The 25,352-nt window shown below is 47.6% G+C and overlaps 1 protein-coding gene across 7 annotated transcripts in view; it reads left to right on the forward strand.

Moving 5' to 3' along the window:
- LOC116991799 (ELAV-like protein 2) overlaps positions 1 to 21,772 on the forward strand; it is a 114,483-nt gene extending 92,711 nt beyond the window's left edge. For 6 of the 7 annotated variants that reach the window (XM_033050742.1, XM_033050743.1, XM_033050744.1 and 3 more), the window contains exons 3-8: positions 7,038 to 7,141; positions 13,691 to 13,844; positions 16,115 to 16,340; positions 17,284 to 17,322; positions 21,204 to 21,586; positions 21,617 to 21,772. In XM_033050742.1, the coding sequence (XP_032906633.1) occupies positions 7,038 to 7,141; positions 13,691 to 13,844; positions 16,115 to 16,340; positions 17,284 to 17,322; positions 21,204 to 21,552 (872 nt within the window). In that variant the 3' untranslated portion in view covers positions 21,553 to 21,586; positions 21,617 to 21,772. The remainder of the gene's footprint in view (positions 1 to 7,037; positions 7,142 to 13,690; positions 13,845 to 16,114; positions 16,341 to 17,283; positions 17,323 to 21,203; positions 21,587 to 21,616) is intronic. The other variant, XM_033050741.1, reaches the window with a different exon arrangement.
- The last annotated feature ends 3,580 nt before the right edge of the window (positions 21,773 to 25,352 follow it).

The following is a 25,352-nucleotide window of genomic DNA, read 5'->3' on the forward strand; positions in this document are numbered from 1 at the left end:
GGAACCCCATGCAGTCACAGAGAGAACGTGCGAACTCCACACAGACAGTGCCCAAGGCCAGGATTGAACCCAGGCCACTAGCACTGCGAAGCCCCTGTGCCATTAACCAGGTGTTTCACATCTACCTGAGCACAAGTAGTGCCTGAGACAAACCCTGAACCCAACACTGGCATTCAGAGACAAGGCAGCCCATCCCTGTGGTCACTGCCACCTCTGGGAGTTTCCACTAGAAATCCCAGGCCTTGTCCATTCCACGAAACTCATCACAATTGACAATTTGGTGAGAACCACATCACAAACTTTTGCAGATAAACCAATATATTCACAACATGAACAACTTTGCAGCTTCATTTCAACCTGTAAACTGGGATATATTTTATAAAAAGCCATAATTCTGTGAAATTACAGATTCCAAGAGGCCTTACCTGGTCAGTGGTGGACGGAAGCCATTCTCTGTCCCACAGCCAATAGACCTATGTCACTTCCTGTGGACAACAGGAAGTTCTATTTCATCATTGTGGACAGCAGACAGGAAGTTGTCCTATTTTATTCAGTATGTTATGAATAAAAATAAAAATAAACAAAAGTCATCGTCATTGAGTGATACAACACGGAAACAGACCCTTCGGCCCAATTTGCCCACACCGGCCAACACCAGCCAACATGTCCTATCTACACTCCTCCCTCCTGCCTGTGTTTGGTCCATATCCCTCCAAACCTGCCCTGTCCATGTACCTGTCTGTTTCTTCAAAGTTGCGATAGTCCCAGCCTCAACTACCTCCTCTGGCAGCTCGTTCCGTACATCCACCACCAAAAGTGTGACAATTAAATTGATATTAGGGGGATAAAAAGGACAAATGCCTGTATTCTCCTCACATATATATCACCCTTCTGGACAAAGGCAAAGAAAATAGTTTGAAATTGTGTACTGTTAGGGACCAATGTGTGAATATACTGGATAATGGGCAGAAACAACAGCTTGGAGTTTTACATTAATCCCACACAGGACCCAATGTCATTCCTCAGAGAACTCTGGCCATGGAGAGGACTTTCTCTGACCGGTTTGTTACTGTTAGTGACTGGACGAACCCATTGTGTAGCTCACTCCACGTTGAGGAGGACATGTCGCTTGGTAATTGTGGGCCTAGGGCATTGTCAGATAGAGGAAGAGGCGAAACCCAAAACATCAGACAGAAACATTCAAACGTCTTGTGATTTCTCATTCGTGATGTTAATTCATCAGCAACCTCAGGCCTTGATGATACATCAGCTCCATATTTAGAACTGGGCTTTATTGTCTCACAAGGTGCCTGGTCCATAATCAGATGCTGGTGCTCAATATAATAGAAACATAGGTGCAGAAGGAGGCTATTCGGCCCTCCGAGCCAGCACCGCCATTCAATATGATCATGGCTGATCATCCAAAATCAGTACCCCATTCCTGCTTTCCCCCCATATCCCTTGATTCCGCTAGCCCTAAGAGCTAAATCTAACTCTCTCTTGAATACATCCAGTGAATTGGCCTCCACTGCCGTCTGTGGCAGAGAATTCCACAGAATCACAAGATTTTTTTTCTGGGTGAAAATGGGTGGACCTCATCTCAGTCCTAAATGGCCGACCCCTTATTCTGAAACTGTTACCCCTGGTTCTGGACTCCCCCAACATGGGGAACATGTTTCCTGCATCCAGCCTGTCCTATCCCTGAAGAATTATATATGTTTCTATAAGATAATGGGTGATGGATTCGATGAAGAATGGTTGTGATATCCCAACATGTGGAGTGACGGAATGGGTCATCTGAGCAGAGATCTGTCCTTTCATCTTTCTCCATGATGCGGAGGAAGAGACAGTGCTCAGAAAGCACTGGACAAAAAGACACAGTGTGTGGAGGAACTCAGCAGGTCAGGCAGCATCTGTGGAGGGTAATGGATAGGGGATTTTATTAGTCTTGAGGAAAGGTCCCAACGCGAAACATCGTCTATCCATTCCCTTCACAGATGCTGCTGGACATGCTGAGTTCCTCCAGTACTTTGTTCTTTGGTATAGATTCTAGCATCAGCAGTTCCTTTTGTCCCTATTCTCTCTTTCTTTCTCTTTTTTCTTCTTTTATCTGTCTACCTTAAATATATTGAATAATCCATCCGCCACCATCTTTGGGGCAATGAATTTCGGAGATTCATCAGTTTTACTGAGGTACAGTGAAAAGCTTTTGTTGCATGCTAGCCAGTCAGCAGAAAGACAATACATGGTTACTATTGAGCCCAACACAAAATGTTGGAGTAACTCAGTGGGACAGGCAGCATCTCTGGAGAGAAGGAATTCCTTCCCGTTACTCCAGCATTTTGCGTCTACCTTCGATTTAAACCAGCATCTGCAGTTGTTTCCTACACATTACAATCGAGCCATTCACAGTGTACCGATACATGATAAGGGAATAACGTTTGCTACAAGGTAAAGCCAGCAAAGTCCAATCAAGGATAGTCCGAGGGTCACCAACTGTGAGAGGAGAGGTTTCCACACGCCTCCATTTTAAATGACAGCCCCCTGGTTTGGGTTAGTGTGTGTCTTTGTGGCTGTCTTTGTGCACTCGCTGGTAAATAGCTCAAAGGCAGGACTTTGGATTTAATATAGAAATGAATTTATCTTTAATCTGTTCCATTTATTGAACTCAGCAGGTGATTTATATTGAGTGTTGGCCAAATACCACAGTTTAAAAACTAAAGGAGGTAGAAGCATTAACAGCAGTCAGCGGGGTGTTGAATAGTGAGACAGCAGTGACTGTGTTAGAGTGACAGTGTGTGAAATGATGGGACAGAATATCAGAAGCTGTAGTAGGTTGGACCTCAATATCTAGAGTATAAACACCAATGTTGTCTGGTTGTGGAGGACAAGGCCAGGCAGACCTCCATAAAAATGTTACATTTGTGGCCCAGATTTTACCAATTTGCTTTAATTTCGTGTAAATTCGGTGAGAGTGAATTTTAAGCCGTATCTCGAATGTTTGGGTCAGGATTTGTGAATTCCCTCGGGTGAATTTGTGGAATAGCAATGGTCAGATTGTGGGATCTGGTGTCGGAGATGGTCAGTAGCTGTGACCAGCAATACTGGACATCAGGAGCAGCTGGTCAAAGCTTCAGTTGTAATACAGGGCTCTATTTATCTGGTTTATTTTGGTTTGTTTTGTGGACATTCAGAATTAGTGCAGCAAAGAATGCTTCAGTCAACATGATGCCAAGACTTTGGTTCTCTGTAAGTACAATGAACCCAACACAACAAGTGTCCGGCTGCAGCGATCTGTCTGTCTGTCGCACAATTCACATCGAATCAGATCCGTGATTTGAAATCTAATTTCCCTGATTTCAGATGACTCCACATATGGGAGTCTACCGTCACTGGTCAGACACGCTGAGAAAGGTTGGCCTCGGCTTTAAGGAGTTGGCGGTTTTGACCAGCTTTTGGCCGGCACTGCGGTGCAGCGGTAGAGTTGCTGCCTCACAGCGCCAGGGACCCAGGTTCAATCCTGACTATGGGTGCTGTCTGTACGGAGTTTGTATGTTCTCCCCATATGTGCTCCAGTTTCTTGCAACATTCCAAAGACGTGCAGGTTTGCAGGTTAATTGTCTTCAGTAAAAATTGTAAATTGTCCCTAGTGTGTGCGATAGTTCAGGTGTACAGGTGATCGCTGGTCAGCATGGACTCAATGGCATGTTTCTGTGCTACATCTCTGTGGTAAATGGGAGGTGAAGCAAACTAATATTGCCAACAAATTATTCCAGCGCCAATGGCAATCCCATCTGGTTGTTTCTCGCTGGTGGGAGAGTCATGGCCAAGGGGACATGGCCATAGGATGAGGGGTCAGATGTTTAAAACTGATGCATCCTGAAATGTCATCCTTCAGAGGTGGTGAATCTCTGGAATACTCTGCCCCCGATGGTACCGGAGACCAGATACTTAGACAGTCAGAACCTCTTCCCCCAGGGTGGATATGCCCAACCCCTCAGCCTAAACCGAGGCCCTCTACTCTGGAGAAAATCTGCCTGCAACCTATTCTCTCGCACATGCCATCACCTACTCCTGCCACCTACAGTACCTACATAAGGGACATTCCATAGTAGCCAACAGGTCTATTTAATCCTTGCATTTCCCTGACCAATAATCTATGGTTTAGCTGGCTATTCCTGGCTTGTAGAACATGGATAGTGGATGTGGAGAGGATGTTTCCACTGGTGGGAGAGTCTTGGATTAGAGGTCATAGCTTCAGAATTAAAGGACAATCTTTTAGAAAGGAGACGAGGAGGAATTTCTTTAGCCAGCGGGTGATGAATCTGTGGAATTCTTTGCCATAGAAAGTTGTGGAGGCCAAGTCAGTGGGTATTTTTAAGGCAGAGATAGATAGATTCTTGATTAGTACGGGTGTCAGGGGTTATGGGGAGAAGGCAGGAGAATGGGGATAGGTGGGATAGATAGATCAGCCATGATTGAAGGGTGTAGACTTGAAGGGCCGAATGGCCTAATTCTGCTCCTATCACCTAAGACCTTATGGCTGAGCACAGATCAACACCTGAGGCAACACTTACCACACAGCAACAGAGGAGGCTAAGGGACACAGAATAATGAGAGGTGGAGATAGGGTGGCTACTGAGAAACCTCTCCCCAGACCAGAGGCTAGAGGTTGGGGGTGAAAATAAGAGGCTTAGAGGGGATCTGAGGAAGAGGTTTGCTTGGAGCAAGAGGAGGTGTAACCTGGAGCGCACTGCATTGCCTGAGGGACTTACACAACATTTAAGAAGCATCTGGACAAGTTCTTGAATCCTTGAGGCAATGAAGGCGACTGACTAAATACAAAAACAGGATCTGTATTGATAAACGGTGATCGGCATGGACAGGTTGGGCTGAATGGCCTGTTTCTGCGTATGGACCGTAACTCTTCAACTGGGTGGGACTTTGTGAGGATGGGGAAGGCACTAGTTAAATACATTTAATTGACAAATGTTCAGTTCGGGGTCTGTAAAGTAGCAAGTGCGATAGCTCGATGCATTCGAACAAGGATAAGAGGAACTCTGGTGACTGGGTGTAAAGCTAGACTCAGTGATTCAGACAAATGTTTTTAAATATTCTGGGTGAATTGCAGACATTACAGAGGCAGCCAAAACATTGATTTTCTGGGTGAATTTGATCGTCTGTGAAAGATTTGTACCTGCCTACAGGAGGCAGCTACACATGCACAATTTGTGTGGTATCGTCATGACAACACAGCACTCTATAAAAATGTGAGCAAAAATAGCATCACAAAACCTCGACAATATTTTCTGGGCAGGAGATCTTTGTACAGGAAGTGTCTCTGAACTCCTCCACCCACACATCCAGGAGATTTGTACATTTTCTTCCCGACCAAGGAAGCAGGTCGGATCTCCAAAGGCTGACTGAGTCTTGCTCAGTCTGTTCCCGCCGTTACAGGCAAGGAGTCATGGAGTGACAGAGCTGACCAGCATGGAAACAGGCCCTTCGGACCACCTTGTCCATGCCGACCATCCCATATGCCTGCATTTGGCCCATATCCCTCAAAACCCATCCTATCCAAATATCTGTCCATCTGTCCAAATTTTCACACAGAGAGTGGTGAATCTCTGGAACTCTCTGCCACAGAGGGTAGTTGAGGCCAGTTCATTGGCTATATTTAAGAGGGAGTTAGATGTGGCCCTTGTGGCTAAAGGGATCAGGGGGTATGGAGAGAAGGCAGGTACGGGATACTGAGTTGGATGATCAGCCATGATCATATTGAATGGCGGTGCAGGCTCGAAGGGCCGAATGGCCTACTCCTGCACCTATTTTCTATGTATCTATGTATCTATGTCCTCTGAAAGTCCTAATTATATCCACTTCGATCGCTTCCACTGGCAGCTCATTCCAGATACAGAGTACCCACTGAGTGAAAGAATTGCCCCTGACCTCTCTCACAAGGAGGCCCCTCAGGCCAGGAATGGCCAATGATGAGGCCAACACCCCTGGATCTGGGCTCCCACCAGCATGGAGCCCAACACCAGCCCACACTAGCAGAAGGCAACCTCCCACTGAACAGTGCACAATGGGATGTTGGCCAATAGCTTTGATACCCATGCCTCACATTTGAGTTCTTGGCATTGGATTTACGGTAGGAACATTGAAAGTGATGGAAAGGCAAGAAGGTCCATCATCCATGTCGGTATTTAACAATATCCCCTCCCGACCCCTCTGGTGGGGACGTGGAGTGTTCAGATTGTCTTTTTAGATGCACTTTTTTAATCTGCATCTATAACATAAATTCCTGCACTGTCTCCTTGCTCTGTCACTTCCTGATGTATCATGGATGAGTTTCATTGTAATTAGGTATGGATTTTTGTTTGTTACCTGGATAGCACATGAAACAAAGTGTTTGACTGTCTCTCGGTGAATGGAATATTGAGTTACTGCAATGTTGTGTCTCGGCTGTAACTCATCAAAGCCCCTTCAACCAGATCACCCTCACCCCACAGCGCCTGCCCTCACCCCACAGCCCCTGCCCTCACCCCACAGCCCCTGCCCTCACCCCACAGCCTCTGCCCTCACCCCACAGTCTCTGCTCATGAGAAGAACGTGGGGCAGGAACATGGGATCCTCATCACCATTGTCCATGTCGTTCACCGTCCTGACTTGGACACCTAGGGCTGTCCATTTGGTGTTGCCTGCCTGACGGTATCTCACCACTTACAGCAGTTCACGCCACATTCTCAATGGTTATCCACGCAGGCAGTGAATGCTAGACTTCCCCATGAACGGGTTTGACAGTGGAACTGGGAACTCCTGATATTGGGATTGGCATATTGTTCTCACATGTACCGATATACAGCGATTAATCTTGCTCTGCCTGCTATCCAGGTAAATCACCCTTACATGAGTCCGATCAAATGTTACGTCAGGTCCTGTGCTGAGGAATGGCAATGCTGTCATACTCCATGTACTGATGGACTTGCTTCCTTCTTCCTGTTGGAACGTTAACCTTCACCTCCTTCTCCCTGCAGGTCAGAGCTTAGGATACGGTTTTGTGAACTATGTGGATCCAAATGATGCTGACAAAGCCATCAACACTTTAAACGGACTCAAGCTGCAGACTAAAACCATCAAGGTAAGCAGGAACTTGTGCTAACATCTTCCATCTGCCAAATAAACTGTGCAGGGAGGGAGCAGAGACACTGATAGTGGGGCCAATGATGCAGTGAAGAACCTTATCTGGAACAGAACATGGCATGGGCCTAATGGGCATATTGGCTGTGACACAACTGATACATGGTCTGTGATTCTTCCCTTTGGTCCAGCTCTCCCCTCCCTCCATTCCTAAGCATCCCTCCTTTCACCTCATTCCCCATTCTCCCTCACCCCCTAGCAAACACTAGCGACTGCACCTCCTGCCCACCTCTCCCATTGCCTCTGTCTCCCAAAGCCCACTTCACCCTTCCTCGTGCTCCAGAACCCAGTCCACTACCTCCCACACTTCCAACCAGCTCAACCCCTCTGTCCCATTTCTCTATTCCCCTCCTCATCTCCCGCTCCCAATTCCTCACTTCCCACTGCTCCTGCATCATTCTCTCCAAAACTCACCCTAATCTCTCCTCATCCCCTATCTCCCCATCTCTCATCCCCACTATTGCCACCAACACCTCGCTTCCCCTCTCGCCTCTGGTCAGCCCACCCACCCACACACACACACAGAAAGGCACAGGTCTGAGCCGTGCCCTCTCTCACCCCTGCTCTAGTGCCCTCTCTCCATGTGCCTTGAAGCCTAAAGCCAAGGAACTCAACCACAGGACATCCATGGCTCTCTGGGAGAGTTCCAATGTTGCTCCCAGTGAATCCCTCTCAGATCCGATTCCTCCCACATTTACCCCAATGCCAGCCCCAGCTCTGACCTCTCTGCCTCAGCCCGAATACTGTCCATGGGCTCAGAGTGACAGGGTAATGGCCCACAACGTCACTCAGTCCCAACTCCCAGCAAGTTCCCAGCTGTGGAACCGTGAGGGAGGGGCAGCAGGGGCTCGATCTACAGCCAGGATCTGAGGACCTACCCTGGGCCTTGTGATGGAGAGCAGAGAGAGGAGGGGAACTCAGACAGGAGCCAACAATCTGCATGTCAGAGACACAAAGTGTGCACTCACCACCCAATTACATAAAGAGCTGTGACAGCAGCGCCATGAATAAGTCACACTGGTTGCTATTTATAATGCAGAGATGGAATATTCTGGGTTGTGCTATTCTGGGAGAAGATTTAAAGTGATGCTACACATGTTCACTGAGCTGTCAAAGCAACTCTCTTCAGCAGCACGAGCTCCACATCTCTACAATTATGTATTTGGACTCGATATCTTTCCCCGCTCCTCCCCATATACAGCGGAGACGAGAGGCCTCGGGAATTGCGTCGCTTCCTCTTGCTGCTGTAACTCAGGGAGCGCGAATTCCTGCCACATCCTGACACCCCACGGCTTTCCAACCATCAACAAAGCATGGGTCAGGGGAATGATCACCACTACCCATAGCTCCAGCAATGGTCAAAGACACAAAGACACAGACACAGTCACAGAGACACAGTCACACAGAGACACAGAGACACAGTCACAGAGACACAGTCACAGAGACACAGTCACACAGAGACACAGAGACACAGAGACACAGAGACACAGAGACACACAGAGACACAGAGACACAGAGACACAGAGACACAGAGACACAGAGACACAGTCACAGAGACACAGAGACACAGTCACAGAGACACAGAGACACAGACACCGAGACACAGTCACAGAGACACAGTCACAGAGACACAGTCACAGAGACACAGTCACAGAGACACAGAGACACAGTCACAGAGACACAGAGACACAGTCACAGAGACACAGTCACAGAGATACAGACACACAGAGACACAGACACAGAGACACAGTCACAGAGACACAGTCACAGAGACACAGTCACAGAGACACAGAGACACAGTCACAGAGACACAGAGACACAGTCACAGAGACACAGTCACAGAGACACAGACACACAGAGACACAGAGACACAGACACAGAGACACAGTCACAGAGACACAGACACACAGAGACACAGAGACACAGACACAGAGACACAGAGACACAGTCACAGAGACACAGTCACAGAGACACAGACACACAGAGACACAGTCACAGAGACACAGAGACACAGTCACAGAGACACAGAGACACAGTCACAGAGACACAGAGACACAGTCACAGAGACACAGTCACAGAGACACAGTCACAGAGACACAGTCACAGAGACACAGAGACACAGACACCGAGACAGTCACAGAGACACAGTCACAGAGACACAGTCACAGAGACACAGTCACAGAGACACAGAGACACAGTCACACAGGCACAGAGACACAGAGTCACAGAGACACAGAGACACAGAGACACAGTCACAGAGACACTGTCACAGAGAGACACAGATACACAGATACACAGTCACAGAGACACTGTCACAGAGAGACACAGTCACACAGAGTCACAGAGACACAGAGTCACAGAGACACAGGGACACAGAGACAGAGTCACAGAGACACAGGGACACAGAGACACAGTCACAGAGACACAGAGACACAGAGACACAGTCACAAATGGTGGAGGCACATACAATAGTCTCTTTAAAAATACTTTTAGACAGGCACGGATGTGCAGGGAATGGAGGGATATGGATCGTATTCAAGCAAAGACGATTTAACGTAACGTTTAAACATGTTTGGTACAGACATTCCTGTGCTGTACTCTTCAATGTTCTATACAAGATGGGTGATATGATTGATGTGAAATGTAACATTTACATAGATATGGGCCATACGGAACATCCAAAGTATTTGTTAATGATGGTTCTTTTGTACTGATGTTGAAAAATAAATTACTTGACCCAGGTAACGATGGCCAGAAAATTACAGAATTGTCATGAAAATCCAGTAACATTTAGATAGGTACATGGATAGAGGTTTGAATGGATATCGGCTAAATGCAGGTGGGACTAGTGTAGCTGGGGCTGCAGCATCATTACAAACAATCTCAATCTTGTTTGTGGGATGTTTCTGGCATTAGTTATCTGCAAAGTTCCCATTCTTCAAAAACTCTGCCATTGTGCTCTCTCATTCAAACTGACACAGAATGTAAAACAGTACAGCACAGGAACAGGCCCTTCGGCCCATAGTGCCAGTGCCAGTGCCGAACATGATGCCACCTTAACTTGATCTCATCCGCTGCTGGTGATCCATATCCCTCTGTTCCCGATATATCCACGTCCCTATCTAAAAGCCCTTTAAACACCACTATCACATCTGCCCCCCCCCATCCTCTGTGCCCCGCACATCTCCTTTAACCTTTGCCCCTCTGCTCTTAAAGCTATGCCCTCTAGTCTGTGCCCTCTAGTCTCTGGGAATGAAGGTTCTGGCTGTCCACAGTGTCTCGGCCTCTCATAATGTTATGTTCTTCTGTCAGTTATCCCCATAGCCTGTGATGTTCCACAGTTTGTCCGACCTCCCCTTGCCTTTGAAGCAATATTCAGGGATCCCCTTCATTGCAGGGGGGGGGGTATTTACTGAACAGTTTCGGGACAGATTTGGCAAATGAGCGTAACGCCGGCAGGGTGTGGGGAAGAGAGAGTTTCCATCACTGGGCCATTGTTCCGTGACCCTGCTGAGTGTTCTCTGGTACACATATGTTGCTGGCCATATGTCAGAAAGTGGGGCACAGATCGAGCACACATCAGAGCATACGTACGTCACGGGACCCAGGCGTGTCGAATCCCATTCCCCAGTGAGGGCCTCTCCCCTCACGAGCCACGGCAATTAGCTTCTCCCAGCACCAGATGGGACCTCAGCAAATCTGTTCCAAACCCAGGCTGCCACTTAATTACAACCCCCACTAAACAGGAGGTAACAATGATGTACTTGTGACCCCAGAGATATTGTCCACACCACTATCGATCCTCGCTGTCTGGCTTGCCGGCATTTAGTTAAATAAAGACACAGAGTGCTGGAGTAACTCAGCGGGTCAGGCAGCATCTGTGGAGAACATGGATAGGTGACGTTTCACAGAGTGCTGGAGTAACTCAGTGGGTCAGGCAGCATCTGTGGAGAACATGGATAGGTGACGTTTCACAGAGTGCTGGAGTAACTCAGCGGGTCAGGCAGCATCTGTGGAGAACATGGATAGGTGACGTTTCACAGAGTGCTGGAGTAACTCAGTGGGTCAGGCAGCATCTGTGGAGAACATGGATAGGTGACGTTTCACAGAGTGCTGGAGTAACTCAGTGGGTCAGGCAGCATCTGTGGAGAACATGGATAGATAACACTTCTACAGTGCGGTGTCTGAAGATGAGTCACGACCCGAAACGTCACCTATCCATGTTCCCCGGAGATGCTGCCTGACCCTCTGAGTTACTCCAGCACTGTGTCTTTTTTCGTAAAGCAGCATCTGCAGTTCCTTGTTTCTACATTGTTGTTTTATTACGGTTAGCATTAGAGTCTGACTTTACGTGGCAACGTTAGACTATCCACTAGCCAAGCTGTCCCAACCCAGTCATGGTTAGAATGTGGAAGTCAATCACCAGGCTGTGCACAGCAAGATCCCACTAAGACAAAGGAATCAATAACTGATAGCTGGTGTTCAGCTGTAGGATTGGCCATCACACTGGACAGGTCTCAGTTTAATGGTCAAACAAAACAGTTCCTTGGCATAGTTGTCATAGAGTACGGAAACAAGCCCTTCAGCCCATCGAGTCTACACTGGCCCACAAACACCCACTTACACCAGTCTCATTTGGTCACCGACCACAACTCTCCACAAATCCCCACACTGACCGGTGGGAGAGAGAAAGTCCAGTAGTCAGTTAACCTGTTGACCCTTGAACCCTTGGGTCGTGGGAGGAGATTCAAACCCACAGGGAGCACGTGCAAACTCCGCGCGGTCAGAATCCGGGCGACATGATCATTGAGGCAATGGTACTACCTGTTGCACTGTTGTCTCAAGTACTGCTTGAGTCATGGGTTAATTTCACCACCTTACATCAGTGCTGAGCTACTGGTTGGATTATGGGACTTGGAGGCAAAGGTTGGGGCCCACTGCGGCACCAAGCACAGGAACTGTTGACAGACACAGTGGTCCCCCTGACCAACAATGACCCTCCTGCTCCAACACTCCAGATGGTCAGACACGTGGCCACATGTCCATCTCTCTGACCACTGACCAAGGCCAGGTATTGGAGTGACCACACATGGCCTTGCCGAGGTGAAGAAGACTTTCACCTTCAGGCAGAGTCCCAGCTCATTCTCTCCCCACCAAAGATCATAGATCACGGCTCTCCCTCCCTGCTTCATCTTCGTTTAGTTGTTGTAAGGATCGGGAGGCCGAGTCTTTGATGGAAAGGATGTGTGTGTGTTGGAGGTTGCCATGGAGACCAGGATCCCTTAGGGTTAATTTATGCACCAATTTGCACCTCGTCCCATGGGATGTCACTGTAATGAGTGCCTTAGTTCATAACGCTGGCCTTTCTTTGCCTTCTGTGCATCGGATTAGATGAGCGACTTTTTTAAAAGCCAATTTGCCCGACAGATGGAGGAATTGCATTATTACCGTGGCAAAATTAGCCTGGGAATTCTCCAGGGATGGAGCTTGGATTGTAATGTGTGATGGATTATGGGGAGGTCACTTCGACAAGACTCCACTGCTCAATCTGTTCACTGTAGCAGGCAATTAGTGGCTTATTTTAACACATCAGCAACATCGGCTGAAAGTGAGATTCAAACCTTCTCAATATATTATCAGTGTTCGCCTTTCATTTCGATTTAGCCGAACCTTTTCAAAACAGCAGTGGCTGAAACCTCTATCCCACCACATCTTTCACATTTAATTGGACTGATTTTCAAATGAACATTGATGCCGGAGGTCCCCATTGCGTACAGAACAGTCTTAGGTATCTCCAATGTATCTCCAATGTATCTCCAAGCAAGGGTGAGCTTTAGTAGGACAACTGTCCTTCCACAAGACCCATGGAAGTAGCAGCAAGAGTAGACCACCTAGTCCCACCAAGTGACTCCACTGATGCTGTTATGATGTTTTTCACTCTGAGCTTGCAGGTTTGGGAGAAGCGGGTAGGCCGGGACTTCATTCTTTTTGAGTGTTGGAGGCTGAGGGGTGACCTTATTGAGGTGTACAAGATCATGAGGGGCAAGGATAAAGTGGATGCCCACAGCCTTTTGCCCAGGGTAGAGGATTCAGGTGAGAGGGGCGAGCTTTAATAAGAATTTAATAAGGACCTCAAGGGCATTTTTCTTTCACTCAGAGGGTAGTTCGTATCTGGAATGAGCTGTCAGAGGAAGCTGATATCCAGATACATTTACCACTTTTAAAAGACCTTTGGATAGATATATGGATAGAAAGGGTTTAGAGGGATATGGGCCAAATGCAGGCAAATGGATATTGCTCAGTCACCATGGACAAGGTGGGCTAAAGGGCCTGTTTCTCTGATATTGTGACTCTGTAAGTCCATGACTGTGTGACTCTGTGACTCAGTCTTTGACTCTGTGAATCTGTGACACAGTCTGTGACTCAGTCTGTGACTCCATGACACTATGCCGCACATACTGAGCACAACTGACCGGATCTCCTCCTCCAGGTTTCCTACGCCCGTCCCAGCTCTGCCTCCATCAGAGACGCAAACCTGTACGTCAGTGGCCTCCCGAAAACCATGAGCCAGAAAGAGATGGAGCAACTCTTCTCACAGTACGGCAGAATCATCACCTCCCGCATCCTTGTCGACCAAGTTACAGGTAGGACACAGGTGTGGTCTCTCCAATAGGGCCACTGGGAACAGAGACTGTGATCTTGGATAGAGTCTTGCTCACTGCCGACACCATCATCACAAAATGCTGGAGTAACTCAGTGCGACAGGCAGCATCTCTGGAGAGAAGGAATGGGTGACATTTAGGGTCGAGAGTCTGAAGAAGAGCTTTGTCCCAAAACGTCTCCCATTCCTTCTCTCCAGAGATGTTGCCTGTTACTCCAGCCTGAGTTACTCCAGCATTTTGTGTCTTTCTTTGGTGTAAACCAGCATCTGCAGTTTCTTCCTACACATAATCAGATATAAAATACGCTCATTCCATCATGTTCTTTTCTTTAGAGAATGGTGTAAAGAATTGTTCATTCCTGTTATCATGATGCTGTTCTATATGAACCAACCATGTCATGGCAACCATGTATTGGGGATTACAACATTTAGTTTACCAAGGCTATTTCTACAGTTATATATTATTGTGGTGATGTATTGTTCCTTGTCTTTGCCTTGTCTACAATGAGATTCATTCCAGGTTGGGTCTGTCTTCACTTAAAGAGATTTAAATTTACTCATCACTGTCTTAAACCTTTGACATCTTGCGTCCGTCTGAGTATATGTTCAGATTCCACTCACAGGTCTTCCTGTACATTCACTGTTCACACCTCTTCATGAGGATCTTTTAGTCTAATCAAATACTAAAGACAGCCAGCAACCAAAACTATCCACCTTGCAATGTGGTGGAGCCGCAGCCTGGTCAAGCAAGGATCAGAGGGAAAGTTTAAGGAGAGAGTGTAAACTATACTCCAAGGAGATAGAAGGAGAAGAGGAAACATTGGGAGGGTAGGAAGAGACAAAAAGAAATAAAGGAAAGAAAAAAGAAGTGAAAGACAAAAATAAATAATGGAAAGAGAGTTAAAAAAATGAGAGATAAAATGAGAAAGAGAGAAACTTTTGAGAGAAGATTGTACGGGTTCAAGAAAGAAAGAGGTTATTTCATGCCTTTGGGGAACGCTAATGTGTTTGGTGGAAAGATGAGTTACTGAAGTATGGGCGATGGTGGTGTGGTAAGGGGCAACGTTTATGTCGGAAGGTCCCAAACACTGGGTACCACGGACAGCTCCCTGATCCACGCACGTCCACCAGAGGGGGCCAGCGAGGCCTGCTTGTCACATCTGAAGAAGGGTCTCGACCCGAAACGTCACCCATTCCTTCTCTCCAGAGATGCTGCCTGTCCCGCTGAGTTACTCCAGCACTTTGTGACTATCTTCGGTGTAAACCAGCATCTGCAGTTCCTTCCTACATGTTCAGTTTAGTTTATTATTGTCACATGTACAGTGAAAAGCTTCAGTAAAAGACAAAGTGCTGGAAGAACTCAATGGGTCAAGCAGCATCTGAGGAAGGAGTGGACGTTTCGGGTCAGGACCCTCTAACACCCCTGACATCCCCATTGAAGCGCACACTTGCAGAAGCATCTGCCTAGATTTGTTTCAATAACCAAGCGGGCAGGATAGAAGTATTTGGCAGAGGGATTAGAGGGGTATTTAGGCAAACTGTGTAACCCAGAGGGTTTGGTGACCAATAGCCGAGGCTTTAGAGAGTGGTGGGGGAGCCATGTACCTCGATCAACAGACCAAGAGCATTGACCCGTGTAGAGATGATGTTTCCACTAGTGGGAGAGTCGAGGACTAGAGGCCACAGCCTTAGAATAAAAGGATGTACCTTTAGAAAGGAGATGAGGAGGAATTTCACTCGTCAGAGGGTGGTGAATCTGTGGGATTCATTGCCACAGAAGACTGTGGAGGACAAGTCATTTTTGGAGGACTGTGGAGGACAAGGTATTTTTAAAACGAAGATTGACAGGTTATTGATTAGTAGGGGTGTCAAAGGTTATGCGGAGAAGGCTGGGAGAATGGGGTTGAGAAGGAGAGATAGAATGGTGGAGTAGACTTGATGGGCCGGATGGCCTAATTCTGCTCGTTATGATTTCTGAAAACCACACCCAGAATTGAGATTAGAGCTGACAGCTTCGCCTGAGCTAGCACAGGCACAATAGGCTGAATGGCCTCCTCTGTGACAAACATTTCTCCTGAATCTATAATGTTTCTGGAGTGGAGCTTGAACCCATGACTAGGAGGCAGTGGAGACTGTACAACGATACACGAAGGGGTAGGTTATAGAATAATGAATGGGTTCACACAGACCTTGTGTGCAAGGTTTTTCTTCTGTTCACACTCATGTTCACACCGCTTGCCTCTCCCCTTGCAGGAGTCTCCCGAGGAGTGGGTTTTATACGATTCGACAAAAGGATAGAAGCAGAGGAAGCAATTAAAGGGCTGAATGGCCAGAAACCCCTTGGAGCAACTGAACCAATCACAGTGAAGTTTGCAAACAACCCGAGCCAAAAGACAGGCCAAGCGTTGCTGTCTCAACTCTACCAGTCGAGCAGCCGGAGATACCCAGGCCCCCTACACCACCAGGCACAGAGGTTCAGGTAAGGACATGCTGGTGCTGGCTGGTAGTGCAGGACCTGTACTGGTCTGTGATAGAGATATCCTCCATTGTCCAGTGTTACTGCTACTCAGTGTCCACCATTGGCCAGTGTCACCCCTCTGGTCAGTGTTGGACACGTCCTCTAAGGCCCAGTGACCCCATCTAGTTAGTGCTAAGATGTCCACTATGGGTCACTGTTACTGCTGGTCAGTTCTGGACATGTCCTCTAAGGCCCAGTAGATTGTGAATGCTCTTCCCCACCCCCAACATCCACCACCACTGCGGGGAGTGACTATGGTGTACTGTACAATCTAACAGGTTCCAAAGCCGGCGTGCTTTGTGACTTTGTCAGTGCCGGAGGTGACCGCTATTCGTATACATTGTGTTAGCAGTACAGAATCTCACTGGGTCTAGTCACAGGTGACAATAAAATATTCCTCTTACTAAATGTACGTACGTTTCAGAGATGCTTTTGGTAAGAGATGATTCAACAGGTTAACAAGAAAGCAACTTTAAAACCTTTTATAACTGCTGCAACCAAACAGTGTCAAACCTGTTTAATTATCAATGAACAGTCTGTTGTTTTAATTCAGAAATCATCTTCATGTTATGATTCTGCCAAGCTGAAGTGAAAGCATTGATACCTCTATTGCCACGTATCTGCTGTTTGTCTCCCTCTCTCTTTCACTTTCTCAATCTCTCTCTCTCTCTCCCTCTCACTTTCTCTCTCTCTCTCACCCTCTCTTTCTCTCTCTCTCACTTTTTCTCTCTCCCTCTCCCTCTCTCTTTCTCTCTCTCTCACTCTCTGTCTCTCTCTCTCTCTTTCCCTCTCACTTTCTCTCTCTCTCTCTCTCTGTCTCTCTCACCCTCTCTCTCTCTCTCTGACCAGATAAAACTGCTGCATTTTCAGTTACTAACACCTTCCCTCTCCCGTTACTTTACAGGCTGGACAATTTACTGAACATGGCGTACGGCGTGAAGAGGTAATTAATGTCCCACCAAAGGTCTAGAATTCAACATTTGCCTCAGTAACCCGGACAGTAAAAGTTGATGCCTTTTTTCACCTGTTGTTAGCTCTTGTTTACCAGTCAACCACAGACACTTTGGTTACATTAGCTGACTCACACCAACCTGCCTCGTTGTCTCTGTTCCATCTCACCAGTGATTCTCAACATTCTCTGCAACAAACAAACATTCTTGTCCCTTGCTGCTTTCCCTCAGGTTTATGTTCTGTTGGATTCGACTTTTGTTTGTGTTGCTAATGTTTCCCCAATAGATGCCAGTCACAGGATTGGAGAGACATGTGTCCAGTCTGCCACCCCTCAGCCATGTTTCATAGATACATAGACAATAGGTGCAGGAGTAAGCCATTCGGCCCTTCGAGCCTGCACCGCCATTCAATATGATCATGGCTGATCATCCAACTCAGTATCCCGTACCTGCCTTCTCTCCATACCCCCTGATCCCCTTAGCCACAAGGGCCACATCTAACTCCCTCTTAAATATAGCCAATGAACTAGCCTCAACTACCCTCTGTGGCAGAGAGTTCCAGAGATTCACCACTCTCTGTGTGAAAAAGTTTCTTCTCATCTCGGTTCTAAAGGATTTCCCCCTTATCCTTAAGCTGTGACCCCTTGTCCTGGACTTCCCCAACATCGGGAACAATCTTCCTGCATCTAGCCTGTCCAACCCCTTAAGAATTTTCTCCAGTTTAGTTTACACACTGTACATAATTTCCACACCACACCAGGCTAACACACACACACACACACACACCCCTGAGCCCCCTCAACAGCACGGTGACAACCTCCCTCTTCCCCAGAGACGGCAATGGCGGCAAGGTGGTGCAGCGGGTAGTGCCGCTGCCTCAAAACGCCAGACACGCGGGTTCCATCCTGACCTCGGGTGCTGTCTGCGCGGAGTTTGCACGTTCTCCCTGTGACCACACTTTTCCTCCGGGTGTTCTGGTTTCCTCCCACATCCCAAAGACGTGCAGGTTTGTAGGTTAATTGCCGCTAGTATTTAGGGAGTGGGTGAAGAAGTGGGATAACATAGAACTAGTGTGAATGGGTGATCGATGGTCAGTATGGACTCAGTGGGCCGAAGGGCCTGTTTCCGTGGTGGATCTCTAAGATAAACTAAGCTGATAAGGACAGGAAGGCTGTTCCCAGGCTGGCAACAGACAACATAAACTCATCACTATGAGGTTTACAGCTGGTAGAAGCTCTCTGTCCCACCATTGCTGTTAGTCGGACAGGTCCGAGTCCAAGCCATTCTCTCTGCTCCCCATTAAGGATGTATCCAACAATCTTCAGAAAGTGAATCTGTTGAATATTCACCAGTTATAGGAGCAGAATTAGGCCATTCGGCCCATCAAGTCTACCCCACCATTCAATCATGGCTGATCTATCTTTCCCTCTTAACCCCATTCTCCTGCCTTCTCCCCTTAACCCTGACACCCGTACTAATCAAGAATATATCTAACTGTCTCTGCCTTAAGAATATCCATTCAATTCCATAGATTCACCACCTTCTGACTAAATAAATTGTTTCATCTTCTTCCTAAAGGAACGTGCATTTATTCTGAGGCTATGACCTCTGGTTCTAGACCCACTCGTGAAAATATCCTCTCCACATCCACTCTATCTCCAGCGGTATGAATATTGACTTATCTAACTTCAACCCTTGCTCTCCCTCTCTCTCCATCCCTCCCAACAATCTTCAGAAAGTGAATCTGTTGAATATTCACAAGTCATAGGAGGAGAATTAGGCCATTCGTCCCATCGAGTCTATTCCGCCATTCAATCATGGCTGATCTCTGCCTCCTAATCCCATCTTCCTGCCTTCTCTCCGTAACCCTTGACACCCGTTCTAATCAAGAATAATTCCTTCGTGCAATCGATTCAACGTCACCACTGTTGGAAGACTGGCTACACACCTCCCCTCTGGTCCACTAACCCCTCATCTCCCCTCTAATCCACTTGCCGACTGCCTGCAGAACACACCTTCCAGTGCCTGACCACCTGACTACCTGTCGCCAGGTAACCTCATGTTAATCTTGTCCTAATCCTCACCTCCATACCTCCCCTCACTCACGCCCCTACACTGTGGACTTGGGTGCCCAGATAATGCAGTCTTTGCCATTGTAGTTACACAATTGACTGAATTACTGTTAAATTCTCTGTTATATTTCTGAACAAACATTCTCTTCCCCAACACGGGTGGGTTTTAGTTCCAAGGAGCATGATCTGTGGCTCATTTGTATTGCTGGACATTCTAACCCCTGCTTTTATTTAAGTGCCTTGTTCTCAGCATCTCACACATTTATTCTTCTCAGTTAATGGTTTACAGTTTCTATTCCTGGACCTTTCTCATAACTCATGCCTCGATATGTTGTCTGTTGGCTTTGCTGCACACTTAAGAAATAATGTGTTTCTTAACATTGCAAAAAAATGTGAATTTGAGGTAAATAGATTAGTTTATGTTTTAACTGAATATCTCACCCTGAGACAGAGTACGGTACACTTGACTTCATCGGTCAGGGCATTGACTGCAAGAGTCAGGAAGTCATGATGCGACTTTATAGGACTTTGGTTTGGCTGCAGTTCCTCTCGCCCCCTTATAGGAAGAATGTCGGGGCTTTTGAAAGGGTTCACGGGAGGTTTACCAGGATTCTGCCTGGATTAGAGGCTATAAATATGAGGAGAGGTTGGACAGACTTGGATTGTTTTCTGTAGAACGTCAGAGGTAGAAGGGAGATTTCACAGAAGTATATAGGGAATTGTAAAGGGGATGTGCAGGGCAAGTTTGTTTTCCTTTTAAACAGAGTGGTGAGGGCCTAGAACGATCTGCCAGGGGTGGTGGTGGAGGCAGGTATATTAGTGGTGCATATGAGGCCGTTACATCGGTACATGGACACGCAGGGGCTGGAGGTATATGGATAACTTGCAGGCAGAGAAGATTGACATCATGCTCAGCATGGCCATTGTGGGCCGAAGGGCCTGTTCCCTTTCTGCACTGTTCTAATTTCTATATCTTTTTAATACCTGAGTTTTCTGTGTTAAATGGTGACCCAACAAGTTGTCCTTGGAGAGGCAGTGAGGAAACCACATCTCTCTGTTCATTCCCCTGTTGATTAGGAACGATATCCCATGATTCTGGACCAACACCCATATATTGTGTATCAAACCACGTACGATATTTCCCCACTGAGACGGCCTTGGTTGCATTGAGAGATGGTGCAGACCAATTCTCTGGACACTTTCAAGAGAGAGTTAGAGTTAAAGATAGCAGAGTCAAGGGATATGGGGAGTAGGCAGGAACGGGGTACTGATTGTGGATGATCAGCCATGATCACATTGAATCGCGGTGCTGGCTCAAAGGGCCGAATGGCCTCCTCCTGCACCTATTGTCTATTGTGTGTTGTGGGAGAAGGCAGTAGAATGGGGTAAGGAGGGAGAGATAGATCAGCCATGATTGAATGGCGGAGAAGATGATGGGCCGAATGGCCTAATTCTATTCATGAACATAAACTAGTGGGAGATTCTGGACCATGTGGACTGACCATCAGACAGGGTGTGGAGGGATGGTGCTAGTGTATCAACTTCCTGCTCAGCTCACCAGATAATTGTCACGTGTACCGAGGTACAGTGAAAAGCTGTTGCTGCTAACCAGTCAGCAGAAAGACAATATATGATTACAATCGAGCCATTTACAGTGATAAAGGAATAAGGTTTAGTGCCAGGTAAAACCAGCAAAGGCCGATTAAGGATAGTCCGTGGTAATTCTGCTCCTATAACAATGTAGATGCTGCTGATGTTTGTGTGATGCAATGTGGTACAATGCGTGATTCACACCCAAGCAGTCCTCTCTCTCTGTCTACCAGGTTCTCCCCCATCACCATCGAGGGCATGACCAGCTTGGCGGGCGTCAACTTGTCTGGTCCCACAGGTACCGGCTGGTGCATCTTTGTTTACAACTTGTCTCCGGAGGCAGACGAGAGCGTCCTGTGGCAACTCTTCGGGCCGTTCGGGGCCGTCACCAACGTCAAGGTGATCCGCGACTTCAACACCAACAAATGCAAAGGCTTCGGCTTCGTCACCATGACCAACTACGACGAGGCAGCCATGGCCATCGCCAGCCTGAACGGCTACCGCCTGGGCGATCGCGTTCTGCAGGTCTCCTTCAAGACCAGCAAGACACACAAGTCGTGAAGGGGCTCTCCCCCCACCTCACCCCCCCCCCCCCCCTCACCCCCCTCCCCCCCCCCCCCCCCCGTGGAGAGAGAGAGAGAAAGCAACACAAACACGCGCCCCTCCACAACACAAAATGATCAGTACTTCACCAAACACACTCACAGCAACAAAACAAAACAAAAAAAAAACAAAAAAATATCCATTAATATACCTGGGCTTACAGTGAATCAAACAGACTTTTTCAAGAGCCAGTGTTAGCGTTATATTGATACAGGACATCTTACAACAAATAACCAGGAAGCTATTTCATAAACAACTTTGAATACTTTTTTCATAGCTCTTATTATATGACTATAATACCTATAAATCAATACTACGCAGGGGGTTTTCAACCCAGCCTAATATTAATAATAATACTTATAACTGCCTTCTTTGAAGGTGATTTTCTCTTGTAATGATGGGCAGAACAGAAAGCTGGGAAACTTAGAACATTTTCACTAAGACCTGTTTTCAGAAGTGTCGTGTGGTTGCAATTGACATAGGAAAAAAAAAATATTTTGATGGGGAATATTTATGAATTGCAGCTCATTAATTAATTTACCTTTTTTTCTCTTTTTCCTTGTTCCTTCCACGGTTTCATTAACCAAGATCAACAAAAAGAAAAATGTGCAATACCTTTACAGCTAAAGCATGGGCTGTAGTCTGTCCACCACTAAAGTGCATTTACTGTAATCAATTTCCCCAGTCTTGGGTGGTCGCCGCTGCCAAGAGAGTTTGTCGCCTGCAGCTCATAGGCCGCAGTCTGGGATCTCGATTAAGGAATAGTTTGGGTGTGAACTATTGTGCTGTGATATTATTGATAGAATTAGTATTTTGTAACGATGCTTACACGAAGAATCTTGGCGTTGTTCCCGTGCAGAGGCGTTAAAGGACATTGTCGGACAGGGAATATCTGCTGGATATCTCTGCCATTCAGTAGCATGCTGCACATGGACTGTGTCTGTGCGTTGAACTATTTATTTTCCAAATGGGTTCCCCATTAATGATGAAATGCTAGTAAAGTGGCGGCGCCCCCTGTTTTAAAACTACTGGTGAGACGCGTTTATAGCTTCTTAATGATCGTTATGTGGCCGTTCTCTGTGTGAGAACCGTGAAGGATAATGTTTCTGGCGTTCACCAGATAACGCGAGTGAGCGGAGTAGTTTGTAGCCGGCTGCGTGTCCGTGCCTTGATGGCACTGTTTGCCCGGGATCTTTTATACAGACACATTAATGTCGAGGCTGCAAGTCGTGGAGGCTGGATCTTTCAACCCTCTGCCTCTCTGCTCAAAGATGGAGTTTCTCTCCGCTGTCTCTGCCCCTCTAAACCTTCATTCAAACGCGACCACCGATCGCCCCGCACACAGGTTCCTGAGATGATGTAGAATGTGCTTTGATGCCTCCATATATTTATAAAATAAAATTGAAGCATGAGATTCTTTCATATTTAGAATTAAGCTGTTTACATGATGGTCTTCGTCAGTTTAATGAGGCGAGAATGGTTTAGCCTGTGGATGCCTTAGCGGGAAAGCTTTGCACTTCTCCCCCTCCCCCCCCCACACCTCCCCTCTATCACCCCCCCCCCATGGTGTGGAGCTGGAGAGGCTGTTCCCAACCCTGCATGTGACTGGACCGGCCACCTGTCCTGTCCTCACACTTCCTATCTCACCTGTACCTGTCCCACGTCTCCTCACCTCTCCAGGTCACAGCTCCATGGTGGCCATCTATCTCTCTTCCCCAGTTCTCTCTGAAAACCCTCACACGTTTGTGGCCACTCCGAGAATGGGCAGCAGACCCTCAGTCAACTCCTGACCAAGTTCCGAACAACAGCCAGACGCAGTCTGAAGAAGGGTACCAACCCAAAACGTCACCTATCCATGGTCTCCAGAGATGCTGCCTGACCCTCTGAGTTACTCCAGCATTTTCTATCTTAGGCAGAACGCGATGGCAATATCAAACTGGGGAACTCCAGGCCATTCCTGACTGCGAGGTCCTTGTAAACCTGGACGGCACAACCTCATTGCTCTCACCCCCAAGTTGTGGCCAAGCTGAACCCTGATTCAACCTACAACCCTGTCTGTGACACCAGGTGTAGCGGCGCCACACAGCAGGGAGCTCACATATCATTTCACGACAGGATTCATGGTGACAAGATAGTTATTCCTGTAGGGACTTCACAGACACTGACCACCTCCCTGCTCCACCATTGTGGGACAGGCATGGACCTCTTCTTGGAGATGACAGGTCAAGAGGCGTGAGCCATCGTGTCCATCCCATCCACAGTGGGTCAGTCATCACCCACACTTGAAGAATGGTCCCGTCCCGAAACGTCGCCTGTCCATTCCCCCACAGATGCTGCCCGGCCCACTGAGTTCCTCCACTTCCCCGTGTGTACCTTGCAGCCCATTAGTCCCAAGTCAACACGTCACGTCAACAAAGACTTCCACCGTCTTCTGCTCAGTCTCCATATGTCTGAGAGAGTTGAGAATTACAACTACACGACACACACAAGTCTCCCTCATACACAGCAGTGCCCAGCACAGCAGTATGTCCACAGACACAGGACCATCGCCACAGACAGGTCCAAGCAACTAGCCCAGAGCCTTCCTTGATCAGGTACACAGACACGCACACAGATGTTCACGTACATATCAAGAACAGGGCACGTCACGTTTACTATCAGAGGCATGTACACCCTCACCTAGACCACAAACGACCACAGGTACAGAACCCCGAGCTCCCCGCCTGTTGGGGGTCTTGGTCACTGGGGAAGGGACAAACTCATCACATTGAGTGATACAGCGTGGGACCAACCCCCCCCCTCGACCCAACTTGCCCACACCGGCCAACATGCCCCAGCCACACTAGTCCCACCTGCCCGCGTTTGGCCCCCATCCCTCCAACCCTGTCCTATCCAGGACATCTGTCTGCTGTCCTTCCATGACAAACACCTTTCCATTCAAAGCCATGGGATGAGGTTGGCTGGGAGCCGACAGTAGATTGGCATTGTAGCCCCTACATACTGACCGCTCCGTGAGCAAGGCTGACATTTTATCGCCCTCTGCACGGCCACTACCCACCATGTAACAGTCCGTGGGCTTTCACCACATGGCATGGTTTATATCAGTGAATGGACAGATATTCCAATCTTTGCACTGAGCTGAGGGATTGCAGATCACCATTTCACAGACAACTTCCAGCACTTGACATCCAACCGCTTAGCAAAGGGGGCAAAGTCCAGCAGTCACCAAAAAGGGGCCACATAACCAAAAACACTCGCGCAGACAGGAGTTAAAGCGGCAATCCCACCTCATCCATCAGTGTTACTTCCAAACCTACTGCGTTGTACGTTGCACTGCATTTAATACAGAATAGCGCCTCGTTCTTCCACGGCTCGTTGAAGCAGGTCCCAGATGTCTATCTGTCTACGATGAGGCAGGGATGTGAGTGGCGGCAGAATGAGAGACAATCAGCAGTATTGCTGCCGTTGGCAATGGGAAGTGTCTATCAGGCAGGGTTGTAGTGTGTGGATGGGAATTATTGAGTGAATACATCTTGTGTGGAGATGTACCTTGCACATGTATATAAGCTTCATGTCACAGAGACCTTGTGTTCCTCTGTTGATGTACTAATGTATCGTGGTGATTCAGGGCTGTTTCTTATCCTGGCTTGGGGCAGTGACATCATGCCCCAACCCAATCCAACCAATCCTACACAATGTTGAAGTGATCAATCACTTCCCTCAGCTGGAGAGAGAGCATCCAGCCAGCACTGTGGTGG

The sequence above is a fragment of the Amblyraja radiata genome, chromosome 35, assembly GCF_010909765.2.
Source record: "Amblyraja radiata isolate CabotCenter1 chromosome 35, sAmbRad1.1.pri, whole genome shotgun sequence".
In the NCBI taxonomy this organism is placed as follows: domain Eukaryota; kingdom Metazoa; phylum Chordata; class Chondrichthyes; order Rajiformes; family Rajidae; genus Amblyraja; species Amblyraja radiata.